Consider the following 13,604-nt stretch of genomic DNA (forward strand, 5'->3'; position numbering starts at 1 on the left):
TTTTAGTCGGTTTTACCAAAAATAATTTCTGGTTGCTCAAATTCATTAGAATGATGTATATATGCTGGACAGAAGAATTTCCCTCTTTTAGAGATTGTTTGCAAAATAGATCAATCAATCAATCAATCAATTAATGTGTATATATCTAGTACAAAGGATGCTTTCCTAAAATGAATGTCTTTAATCTGATTGTATTGGAAAACTAATCTGAGTTTTCATGGCTTCTTTTCACTAAGCTCATATTAGTGCAAGACCTGCTTTGTTTGTAAGGAATGACACTCCATTATCAGTATCAGCCAGTTATTTTATAACTTTTTATGTTCCTATTGTTCTGGGTTTAAATCAGTTTTTATCTTTGGGAGGTCCACATTTCTCCCCCTTATATTTTGTCTTTCTTTAGACTCGTCCCAATTTATCTTAGAAAGAATTTTTAATGTTTGTCTTGAAATATATGCTTAATTATTCCTCTGATTTATTAGAAACTTACAAAGCTATGCCATCAAAAATTAACTTTCTCAGTTTGTTTACTGGTATGGTGATTCTAGCGTTTGTAAAACTCTGACTTTTAGCACACTAATAAAAACATTGTCATTATTGCAGTATTTAGATAATAGAAATAGTTTTCATAATTCTAGCTGACATAAATCAGGTTACCGGTATATGACTTTCTATACAGTGTAAATGAATATCTGGTTTGAACTGTATCTGATCAATTATCTTAAAGGTCCTAGATCACGCATTTCAAGCCTTCCAAAGTCAACTAGATCCATATAAATGATAAAATCCTGCCTTTAACACTACAAATTATTGATCTTGATCTTTTTTAAAATGTGTTTTTTACTTTGGAACAAATTTCTCTCCACATAAAATAATAACAGTAAAAAGGAAGTTCGGTTGAAGGCCAGTGAGTAAAATAAATGTTAAGAGAGGTTTAAAAAAAATTGACAATGAAGGCACCTATGGAATGTATGAAGGTAATAGATTCTATCTTCTGCTTTGAGCTGGGAACAACCAGGAGTAACAGGTCAGCCGACCTGAAAGATTAATTTTGAGTTTAATGTCGGAGAAGTCGAGTCGGCCCAGATTTTTTTAAGACCTAAAAAAACAAAGGTATTTTAAAATAAAATCTAAAATATGCTGGGACCCAATGAAGAGAAGCCAAATCTGGAGTGTAATGCTCCCTTTTAAGTGTCCCTGATTGTAACCAGCACACGTTGCAGACGTGCGAGTGAGAACTGGCTGATTCCGAAATAAAGGAATTACGGTATTCCAATCACTATGGAATAAAAGAATGGATTACTGTTTCCAATCATAGACTTGACAAGATAGCTTTTGCCATTTTTCTTAAATGATAACAACTGGAAATCAATGTGACTCTAGCTGAACTGTCAAGTTTAAGATCCTTGTTGAACTAGCGTTAGAATAAAAATAGGCCCTCAAAGACTAAATATCCTAAAGACACAACAAAAAAAGGTTTAATGGACCATGCATTGCATCGCCTTAAAGGCACATAGTTTAGCAATCATTAGCATAGCATTGAAAGATGCCATGTTTTTTGAAAATAGACCCTAGAGCAGGGGTGTCAAACTCAATTTCTAAAGTTTTTTTTAGATACATTCCTGATTCTATACACCTGAATAAAATGGCTTAATTACCTTCTCAGCATACTATTGGGTTCTGCAGAAATTCTTTTGATAATCTACATATTCAATTAAGGTGTGATGAAGCAGAGAAAGGTTCTGTAAAGGTTGCAGGGTATCAGGCCACTTTTGGCAACTGGGCTCTTCTGTAGAAAGTCAAACAAATATTCAAGCTCTCTCAGTCAAAAAAAAAAAATCCTCCCAATTTGGACACTGGTTTAAAAAAACAGTCGCTATCAGTTTATATAGATAAGGTGCACTATCTCAAGTTTAAGGAAAAAAGTTTGCACTCTCCCTGACATCATTGCTTGCTAATTGAAAAAAGTTGGTGTGTTATCCACCCTGCATGAATAGCTTGATCCAGGTGGGTGCTTCCTTGAGAGGGCAGGTGATCACTCCCACTCTAAAATAGGGATGGACATTAGTTTTTCCTGGACAGCAAGGTGCTGCTGTTTTTGAGAGCAGAAATTTACTAAGTATCACATAAGCAAAATAGCATGTTGGCCATGATTTTGATTAAAGAAAAGAATTTTAACATAGTTAAAAGCTCAAATAGCCCTGCATTACCCTGCATGAACTAGATATTTGGAGTTCCTAACATGAGAGATGTAATTACTGAAATATGTGCTCTCCATATTCAATCGAAGCATGTTAAAATTGTCTCTGGTCAGCCTAATTGCCTTTCATGAAAGTAAAAGACTGGTTACTTGTGTGTGCATCCATAGTCAATGGACCACTCACTACCTTCCCAAAGACGGCTTGTATAGAACCTGATTTACATCTTCAAAAGGCTTAATGCACAATCACACTCGCACACGGAGAGTAATGACTTCCATTGATGTGAACATTCACTCAGTAACGTCCACATTTGTTTCTCCAGGGAACCACATGAGCTGAGATGACTAAACCTGTATCGATTAACCATAGTGTATTAGAGCACTACTTACTGTATCAGTGATTACAACTACTCTTCAGGGAGACAGAAAGATTGTTTGACTCTGCTGTGTGTCTCCGCCACAGGCAACTGGATAAAAACCACATCAGCTGCATTGAGGATGGAGCCTTCAGAGCTCTCAGGGGTCTGGAAGTACTGTAAGTACCTGATCTGGTGTTATTTGTTCGGCTTTAAACTGCCTCATCCCATTGAAGCACTTAGTTGAATGAAGACATCTTTGTGTCCTGCTAATTACTTTGACTAATACATATGGCACAGACCTTGAATAATATTTCAAAATACCCCCTGCGGGTTTTATAAAGGGGGTTTGCTGCATTTAGCTCCATTAAGTCACAGCTGACAGCAGGGTTCCACTCCATCACATTAACACCCAGTAACCCACCCACTACCCCACCTCCAGCTACAGACCATCAAGCCCTGAGCATGCCATCTGACAAGGGGGCTCTTCCTATCAGACGGCATGCTCAGGGCTTGATGGTCTGTCTCTTTCCACTCTCTAGTTATCCACCTTCCTTTACACAAAATATAATTACAAGCCTCTGTTGGAGATCTTTTAAAACAATGTGGATGAGCGGCTTATGGAGTGGGACAAAGGCGCTTTGACAGCTTTGTTATTCTGACGTTGAGAGGCTGCCATGTAGGATTAAGGCAGAAGTAGAAGAAAAGAATAAATATAACAAGCTGCATGAATGGATAATTTGCAGCAATGATAGCACTTCGATGGTGTAAAAGGTCAAAGAGGGTTGATTAGATAGATTTGTGTTGTGGCGAGGAGAACAACGGATGTTGACAGGGAGAACGGGTTGAAAAATGGTGAAGAGTTATTAGGCAGATCGAAATGATCTGATTCTCTCTCTGCAGCTGATCCCCCAGGTCTCATGGAAATGTGTGTGCATGTTACCTTTATAATGATAGCGATCAGGCTTGTAAAGCGTGTGCAAATTTGCATGCATGGCTGCATAGGCGTGTGGGAGGTGCAAGGGCTTTCCCATCTGTGTGAAATGAGGTGGTATACTCCCAAGGGGCCACAGAGAGACAAAAAGGGAGAAGAAATAGATCTAATGAGATGTAAAAGAGAAAGGTGGTCTTAACTCAAATGAAGATTGAACCGTTTTGCTCCTCTCTTTTCACAGGACACTGAACAACAACAACATTAGCAGCATCCCCGTCTCCAGCTTCAACCACATGCCCAAACTGCGAACTTTGTAAGTCACAAACCTCCCACTTGAGTGAGCATCTTTTTCAGGAAATATTCAAACTATAATTACAATCTACACGTATACATGCAGACAAAGAGGAGAAAATCAGAATGTAATCTCAGTGGGGGTTAACAGCTCTGTCATTCCGAGCAGTCCTCTCAGCCAAAACCACTGAACAGCACAGAATAATGAGTTTAGCAAAGCCAGCAGCTGGTATGTGATCCATGTCAAGACAAAAATGGCCTGTATGGACACAAATAGGTTATTGTGTGCTGCACTTACCAGATCTGAAATTATGCTCAAATTAAAACAATTATTCCTGCTGACACGCTGAACCGTGACTCTTCTGCCCTTGTGGTGACACTGCGGTCAACTTCACTCCCAGTGGGGTAACGTTTGAGTTTTTTTTGTTTCTGCGTGCACCATGTCTACGTGCACGTGGGTTCACAAGTTAGCCTACATACACCACCCCGCAGCAGCAATAGTTATTATGGAGAGGCACTGTTTTGCAAAAATGCAGTGTTTGGAGCTCTGGATTTAGAAATGTCCTTTTTTTTTTTAGAATGGACTATTTATAATTGTCTTGTAGCATATCATTAAGTGTGTTTGTCGAACAGTGATCCGAGGTAATGTATTAAGGAATAGAAAATACATTTTATCCTTTTTTCTCATCCACTGCCCTTAATATAAAATAACTGATCATAATCTTTGTTCTCTTGCTCTGTTTCAGCCGTCTTCACTCCAACAACCTAAACTGTGATTGTCATCTGGCCTGGCTGTCACAGTGGCTCAGACAGAGGCCTACGATCGGTCTTTTCACCCAGTGTGCTTCGCCTGCAGAGCTCAGAGGACTAAATGTGGCAGAGGTCCAGAAACATGAGTTCACCTGCTCAGGTAAGATGCTTAAATTTGATATTCAAGCTATCATTCAACAGAAAAAATTGACATATTTTGTGATTAACCAACACAAAACATATATGATGGTAAAAAATAGAGCAAAATACAAAAAAATTAGCAATTTTGTCAGCATCCTTTAATACCCCTAAATAAAATCCAACCTAACCAAATGCCTTTAGATTTTTAAGCAGAATCTATCTGTATATGATTTCAGTATATATACATATATAAGAAGCATCAGAAAGAACACGGAACAAACTTCAGAGGTCTGGGATAAAGTGAGGTATACAGCAGGGTCAGTTTATAAAACAATATTTAAAATTCTGATCATCTCACGGAGCACTGAACAGCTCTACATCCTCAACCGGGAAGCATCTGTGAACCAACTAGAGACCTACTAGAGTATATATCATGATATATTTCTTCATTTTAGTCAATACAATATTATTCCCATATCAATATAAGCAATTTAAAAGCCAAAGAAAGGTTGACAAGAAAGCTTACAACAGAATCCTAGACACACTTCTCATGTTATTATTCCAAAAAACATCCTCCAATGTATTCTTTTTAAATTTATTTCAATATTTCCATTTTAACTACTCTTTTGGAGCTACACGCTTATGAGATCAAATTAACATTAAACCAGGTGATTATCTCTCCTTCCTCACTTTTCTTAGCTCATGGCTTCTTGCCTCTCTCTGTTTCTTTGTTATTGCCTCCTTTATTTATTCATGATTGACTGTAATAAGTTCAAGAAGACAAAACCTGAAAAACAATGTTCACAAATCAATATAAGTTAGCAAACAATTGAAAACTCATAACTAGATATGAAAATACAGACGAAAGGTCCCCAATTAATTCCCAGTCTAAATTTTGATCAACCACTCATTGACACTGTAAGCAGTGTTACAATGAAGCATCCAGTTAACACCAGCCCCCCCCAACCCCAACCAACACACACACATGGATGGATGGATGCCACCCCTTCCAGAAAATCTGGTAAAGGATGTAAAATATTTAAGGCTAAGATGGAGGCGCCCATTGACCCTAAACATTCAACCATAGCCACAATTATCTATTTAACTAGATCAAAGCATTTTTAGCTCTGTCAAATATGTAGATAATTGGATCCAATATCACATCTGTGGCAAGGCTTGGAAATTGCTGATCACAGATGTTGTCCAGTCTTACTTAATTTGGCCCTTTTTTTTAAGACACCATTTATCACCATTTATTTCGTTTTCAATGCTTTTGATGATGTCGTCCCATTAAACTAAATATAAGTATGTGGCTGTGAAGTGACACAAAAGGTTTAAAGAGATATAAATACTTTGAGTTGATGTTTTTTTTTTTCTTAAGTTGAAGGTAATGGAAGTATCTTTACCTCTAATGTAACTCATGGGTTCTTCAGTTTTCATGACAAAACAGCATCTAAAAATAACATCTGTTCTCTATTTACTCCTCTATCATGTGTTTTTTATGTCAGTGTGTATTCACCTGGCAGCCACCTGACAACCGCTCAGCACCAGGACAGCCTCCCAGCCTTCTGCTAGCCAAGGCTTATGTATCCCACTGAGCTGGCAGCAGTGTTAGGAAAATGCCCACACAGCTGGAGCCCAGGCTGCCCACCCTCACAGCAGAGCTCCACTTACTGGTTCTCATTTTTTTTCTGGCCTATCACAAATATTATTAAGATGATCCCTTTGTGATTTATGTGGCTCCGTAGTCTATTTTCTTTCATGCAAAGAGATCATGTGCAAGTAGAGACACTGTGATGTATCTGTTTTATCATATCTGGACAACAGAAAAACACCATGAGAGCCTCCACTCCCCTCAAGGCTTTCTCATTCGTAACACCAGCTGCAAGGGGTGTTTGTGTCTACGTGGGTGTGTGGTTGCGGGCCAGTGTACCTCTGAGTCTGTGTGTTCCTTTTCTCTCTGGATTGTGATTTTTACGCAGCCATACGGCGTGACAACACAGATCATTAACTATTCATCATCCAGGGAAAGAGACTCAAAGCGTGGGAGTGTAACCCCTGCACATAGAAAAGTTGAAGCATGGAAATTGTGGTTTATGTTGCGATACAGATAGAGAAACTGCTGTTTTTACATAATGGTCAGCTGCATTACACAAACGTGCAGGTGTTAGTTCACCTAAGATAATGACTTCTTCTACATTTATCAGTCACATTTAGAAAAAGTATACAATTCTATACAATGTATATCTACATAGAAGTGCAACATTGTGCATATTTGAAATAAAATGCTCAGGCAAACACATTCTTTATTTATTTTTTATATTTTTTTGTTGTTTTTTAATTGTGACCAGAAGTTGTTCTCCCATAAAAGGATTCATTAGAGACACTTTATATTTTTGCAACAGTATGTGCTTGTGCACTTATTTAGCCAAAGCTGTGACCAGTCAAGGCCACCTGCGTGGGATTTGGGGCAGGGTGGCGCCGTATAACAGGAAAAGAAGAAAATGAGGCAGAGGAGAGGCATGAGGTTGTGGAGTGGAAACGGGGGTTTATTGTTTTATTCAGTAATATGAAATAAATGATGAAATCCTCCCTAAGTCCAAGCAACATGCAAATTGCCTTCTCTTTGCTGGAGAGCAACTTTTAAATTCACACTGACAGTAAGGAGCCATGTCTCACTTAGGGAAAATCCTATAACTTGATCATTAAAGTCTGTATTCTTTAAAATACAGTTAAAATCTTTTGCACCAAAGCTTAAATCTTGTGTGGAGTGCATTAAACTGATTTTGGAAGATTCAGAAGAGGAAATTCACTTTTTTTGTTTGTATTCCAGCCATTCTTTCTTCCATAAAATTTTTCTATGAGCATATTTATATATCAGCACTTAAAACAGTTTATTGTAAACACTTCCTTTCACAGACGTTTGTACTACATTGGGACACTGCATACATGGCGGTAAAAAATTGAGCTTTTTGCAGATGTGTCCAGCAAACGTCTGCTTTGTGTCTTCATCAAACCCAGCATGATAAATATCACCCGCCCATAACTATCACCACAGTCATTACTGTTGGAGGACACAAAGAGGTTTTGAGAATTTTTGAAACAATTTTGTTTTATATTTCAAACTCGTAGTATGTTATTGTGAGTTTGCCATCTGTGTGCATCAGTCCCTGCTAGGTTTGGACATAATATTAGGTACAGCTTGGCAAAAGCATAAAACATGTTGTAAAACAGTGAGGTGGCAATAACCCCCTCCCCCCTCAGTCTAGCATATGAACTTGCATACATCCAAAGTCAAATGAGGGAGAGCTTTTAACATAACATTCACATACTTACCTTGACTCTTCAGATTCCTTTCTTTAATTAGAATGGGAGAAGACTAGCAGCAACACAGGGGTATCTCTGCCCCTGGAGGTCAGTTCTACTTTGCAACCTGCTAAGGTTGCTGGTGTACTGTTTAAATCTTCTTGCCACTTCAAAAATCTACGCACAGTTGGTCAGTGGTGGGTGCGTATTTTCATCCCCTGCAGATTTTAGCATTATTCTAAATCTCATAGTGGCTGTGGGAGCAGATTTTTCAAAGTACTAATTTAAACTAAGAATTTGCATTCCAGGAAACGTAAATGTTCTCTGCTGAATTAATCTATTTCAGCTATGCAGTCCACCAGAGAACAAATTCCCAGGTTAAGAAACCAGTTCAAGATAATCTGAGCTTTGTGATATGATAACTTATCATGCTGAAAGTAGCTATTAGAAGAGGGATGCACTGAAGTCATAGACATATTCAGCAGCAACACTCAGGTACTGCGAACTGCAGAGAGGATCATCAAGCTCCTTTTCCCTCCATGAAAGAAATTTCCTCCCAGCGTTGCATGTCCCGAGCCCAAAACATCATCAACGACCCCTCACAGCCCCACCATGGACTGTTCTCCCTGCTGCCCTCTAGAAAGAGGCTTAGCAGCTTTTTCCCCACCACCATCAGGCAGCAGAATGTTGAAAAAAAAAACTGAAAAAGAAAAAAAATGGAAAAAAGCTGAATGTAAAAAAAGCCCCCAAAAACTCTAAATGATGTCACAGTCTCTGCAACGAACTGACCATATCATTTCTCCCAATGTTTACGTTTATCACTCCTGCACAAAAATAGAAAAGTCATGAGAGCTGTACATAAGGAAATTAAATTTTTTATACACTCTGTGTATAGAAAATGACAATAAAGTTTGTCTAAGTCTGATGTAGGCTGTGGTGTTTAAACAACATGCTCAGTTGGTACTAAAAGACCCGAAGTCTTATGAGAAAATATTCCTCGCACCATTACGCCACATCTGCCCAAACTGTTGATGTAAGCCAGGATGGATCCATGCCCTCATGTTTTTTTATCCCAATTTCTGATTAAATCTACATCTCCAGCTGAATAAAGACTTATTAGACCACCAGACAATAAGTTTTCAGTTTCTCATCCAATTTCTCTTAAATAGAGTAAAATGTAGCCTCAGTTTCCCGTTCTTGGATCAGTTCTTCATGGTTCCTCCTTGGCTGCTCCTGGTATGGTATTTTGCTACAGTCAAGCTTTAAAGTCTGACATGTGCTTTATGACACGATCATTTGCGGACCTTGGTTTAACCAAATAGTAATCTGAGCTGTTGTTGTCATTCTGATGTCCATTCCAATCTGACCTCTGACATCAGCAGGGTTTTTTCATCCTCAAACAGTGCTTCCTGGATATTTTCTCTTTTTTGAACTTAAAGGATGGTTGTGTTTGAAAAACCCAGCAGATCATCACTCTCTTTAAAACTCAGACAAACCTCTGTGACTCTAAGTTTATGCTATGTTTAAAGTCTTTCATATCCCCTTTCTTCCTTATTTTGATGGTCCGATTAAGCTTTAGCAAGCTGTTTCCATTGTGTCAAGATCCCTGAAGGCTTTGATGCCACCATATGGTTTGTTAGTTTGTTGTTGTTTTTTAACGGGTGTATCTATCAAACTGGCTACTAAAAGGTAATAACATTTGTGGGAGGTAATTACTGTAGAAAAATAATTTATTATTTCAAAACTAGGACTCTCTACAGAACCTTCAATATTCACCAGTAAAAAGTAACCAAAAAACAAGAAGTCCCTCATATTACCTTAAAGTTATATGACAGAAAATGTATTGCTGTTGCTCGAAGCGAATAATAGAAGAAATAAAAATATTACGTTTAAACTGGGCAGTTGATAATAAATCATATCAAGGCTCTTCTAAAGGAAATAAAGAAGAAATGACCCGTTAAAAAAGGTGCAATGAAACAGATGGCAGGTAGCAAGTGATGGTGTTGGGATATGATGAGCAAATGAGGCGGAGTGGGTTAAATATATAGACCTCTAGCAAATGGATGAAAGGTGAAAAGGTGCTCTAAGAGAGATATGGGAAATCAGGGTGTTAAACGGAGTGAGAAAGAAAATGATGAAAAGGAAACCCTGATGAAAAAATGACTGATTAATACTAGAGAAAATGGGTCATGAGGAGAGAGGGAAGAATGAAATAGAATTGTGAAAATAGAGGTGGAGTGAACATGAAACAGCCTCAGCTCGGTATACCTGTCAGTGAGCTGTCATTGTTAAGGCTGCTCCGGCTGTGCTCTGCACTCTCCCTGATCCCAGACCTGTCAGATATGCCATGTTAGATAAGAAATGAGTTTTTCTCTGCCCGACACCAGATCCTAGATCTGTCAAACCTTTGCCGTAGATCAGGCACCCTTAGATCACATCTTCCTTTGTTGATTGGCACTCTAGATGCTGATTTCCACCTGATTCCTTTGCTCTGTTGTGGTAGGATTTACCTAAAAGATGATGTCTGATTTTCAACTTTGTTAACAATGTTGTCCAATAGCATGAGAAAGTACTTTCTAAGCAGCCTTTGATTGTTTCATAGATTCTGTTTGGAAAGTTTTGCAATAATTCATATTTCATCAGCTTTACACCTCTGAATCCAAACACCCTTATTCCTTTTGTCCTCATCAACATTTTATTAGCTTAAGATCAGAAATAGATAGAAGCTGATCAAACATTTATGGTCTGAAAGTTATGATGTGGTGTAAATGAGGCCATTTAAAAGTCTGTTTTACTTATTATATGGGGTTAGAATATTATAGTCATATTCAGTACACTAACAAGAGAAAATGCTGCACCATAAGTGGAGTCGGTGGTTTCTTCACCTCACCGCTGACATTCCTGCAGCTTTTTGAACAGGTAGCTGGAGACAGTATGATAAGCTGTGTGCTCTGTATGCAAATGAAAAAGTTGAAGTGTTTTTGAACAAATGGGAGTAAGGTGATGGGGGTTGTGAAAAAAGCTGAATGTGCAGAACGGCACCAGTTCCTTTAGGAACAGAAGACAGACTCTACAAAAAGATTTTTAAAAGAGATCAATGGATATTATTGGGAAGCCTTAGCTTGTCACTCCAACTTCACTCTCCTTTGATATTCAACCTACTTTCTTTCCCATTGGTTTTGTGCGAAATCAGCACTTTTACAGTAAAGAATATTTCTTTTACTTCTGTCAATGTGAGATAGTAGTTTAAATTTACATTTGCATATTTGCAGTTCAGCTGAAAAAAGAGAAAAATGTTTTGGACAAGAAGATGTGAAGCTTGAAAAGAAAACAGTTTCTGTTACTATAACAATTAATCTTGTTCTGTTGGTCTAACTATTATTGTTCTAGTATTAACTTAACTCACTGCTATGAAGGTGATGGGAGGACTAAAAAGCTCTCCCTTCAGTCCATCTATGAGCAGTCTTCACTCAGGCAGGCATAGAGAGTACTGCTGGACCCGTCCTACGTCATTTATAAGGAATATGAGGTCTTGCCTTAACCCTAACCCTGGCCCAATTCCAATGTTTTTCACCTCCAAAAATAAACTTAAATTGTACCATTTCTATATGTGCTTCTAAATTGGATGCATATCCATCAGTTTTAATTTTTTTTTTTTTTTTGTCCCACAATAGGGAAATTCTAGTGTTTACAGCAGCAAAAAGATAATAGAAAAAATTGTCACACAAATGTGGACCTTAGTAAAATATATAAGACTAACATACTAGTGAAAAGTTAAAAGATAAACAATAAAATACTGTACTGTAAAGTGTTTTACTGTAACAATATAAAACTGTGCACCTGGTGAAAAAATTAACCAATATTCAGCTATGGACATTTTTACAGTAATGGATATTTGAAAAATAGCAGAAATGCAAAATGACAGTAGAATGTTATTTAACTGACTAAGATAGAAACTCTACAAAATCAGCATGAATGTAACAACTTATTGAGGTTATGGGGAACAGTGGTGGTTCTAAAGTCCAGCAGCTGCTGGGAGGAAGGACCTGTGATAACGCTCCCTGGTGCATTTAGGGTGCAGCAGTCTGTCACTGAAGAAGCTCTCCAGTTCTGCAACAGCTTCATCTTCCAGGATTCGACAACTCATTCTTTCAAACTCCTCTCCAGCAGTTACTACTCCACAAAAAACACATTTTTAATAGCTCTGCTCTCTTTTTCTTACAGTAGGGCAGAGGTTTTTTAGTCAGCAACTTATTATGCAAGTTTACGTCTGTAATTTTCATCATAGGTACACTTCAACTATGACAGACAAAATTAGAAAAAAAAAAAACGGCTTGGTGTGAAGAAATCAACCATGCAGGGATAGTAAGAAAATGGAAGACAAACAAGACCATTGATAATTTCCCTTGATCATGGGCTCCATGCAAGATCTCATCCCAAAGGGGTTAAATGCTCATCAGAACAGTGGGCAAAAATCCCATAACTACACAAAGGGACCTGATCAATGACCTGCAGAGAGCTGGAACCAAAGTAAAAAAGGCTGCCATTAGTGACACTATGCTGAGAGGGACCCTGCAGTGGGATCCTGCAGTCAGCCTGTCCTTCTGCTTCAGCCAGTACAGTCAAGGTTTGTCTGAAGTTTGCCAGACAGTGTATGGATGACAGTAAAGTATGGGCATGGAAACATCATGGTTTAGTGTTGTTTTCCTGACTGCTCTGTGTTAAAGGAAGATTAACACAGCCAAACCTCCTTCCATCAGTGAAAACAGTGAAGATATAATGAGGCTGAGTCTTCATGAAACTGTCAACTGTCTCAAACACATTGCTCAGACAATAAAGAAATGGTTCCATAAAAGGCATTTCCAGGTTCTGGAATGGCTTAGCCAGAATACAGACCTCAACCCCATAGAAAACGTTTAGAGGGAGTTGTTGACCAGTGACAGCACCAAAACATCACTGCTCTAGAGGAGATCTGCATGGAGGAATTGGTCAAAATATCAGCTACAGTGTGAAAAAACATGGTGAAGTTTAATCTCTTCATTGCCAACTAAGGTTATACTACAGGGTATTGAGTTGTACTTTTGTTATTGACTAAATACTTTTCTTTCTACATAAATAACAAATAAACTCTGGATCTTTTTTTTTCTTTTGTCTCCCATAATTAAAGAGTACCTATGATGGAAATTACAGACCTGTCTCATCTTTCTAAATGGGATAACTTGCACAATCAGTGACTGACTTAATACTGTGTTGCCAAAAATGTCTTTCTTTGTCTTGTAATGATGTGATCTTAATCTTGTCAGCTACTGTTGTTCAACAACTTATGATACACAAAGATGCCAACATCTGTTATTACTTCCACAAACTATGTCTACACTCTCCTGCTGCAAATACAAGTTGTGTTGGGGAGGTGAATCGTTCAGACAGGACTCTGATTGTGGCTGCGTTTAAGTAGTGGTCTGAACAATCATGCAAAGAAAACCATGTTTAAGCTTAACAAAATCAGAACTAAACATCCAGATCCGGAGTGTGAAAAAAATGCACATGCACAGCCCTGTACCAGCTCCAGAGAGGGAATGCCCATTAAACAATTGTGAGAGCATGCAAGAGTCCATTTCTTCTTGTTCAC

At 38.2% G+C, this 13,604-nt stretch overlaps 1 protein-coding gene across 2 annotated transcripts in view; it reads left to right on the plus strand.

The window, feature by feature from the left end:
• Positions 1-13,604, plus strand: part of slit1 (slit guidance ligand 1) — a 112,318-nt gene that overhangs the window by 60,974 nt on the left and 37,740 nt on the right. For both annotated transcript variants that reach the window (XM_015377669.1, XM_015377670.1), the window contains exons 6-8: positions 2,661-2,732; positions 3,729-3,800; positions 4,525-4,688. In XM_015377669.1, coding sequence (XP_015233155.1) covers positions 2,661-2,732; positions 3,729-3,800; positions 4,525-4,688 — 308 coding nt within the window. The remainder of the gene's footprint in view (positions 1-2,660; positions 2,733-3,728; positions 3,801-4,524; positions 4,689-13,604) is intronic.

The sequence above is a fragment of the Cyprinodon variegatus genome, unplaced genomic scaffold (genome assembly GCF_000732505.1).
Source record: "Cyprinodon variegatus isolate N-32 unplaced genomic scaffold, C_variegatus-1.0 Scaffold157, whole genome shotgun sequence".
NCBI lineage: Eukaryota > Metazoa > Chordata > Actinopteri > Cyprinodontiformes > Cyprinodontidae > Cyprinodon > Cyprinodon variegatus.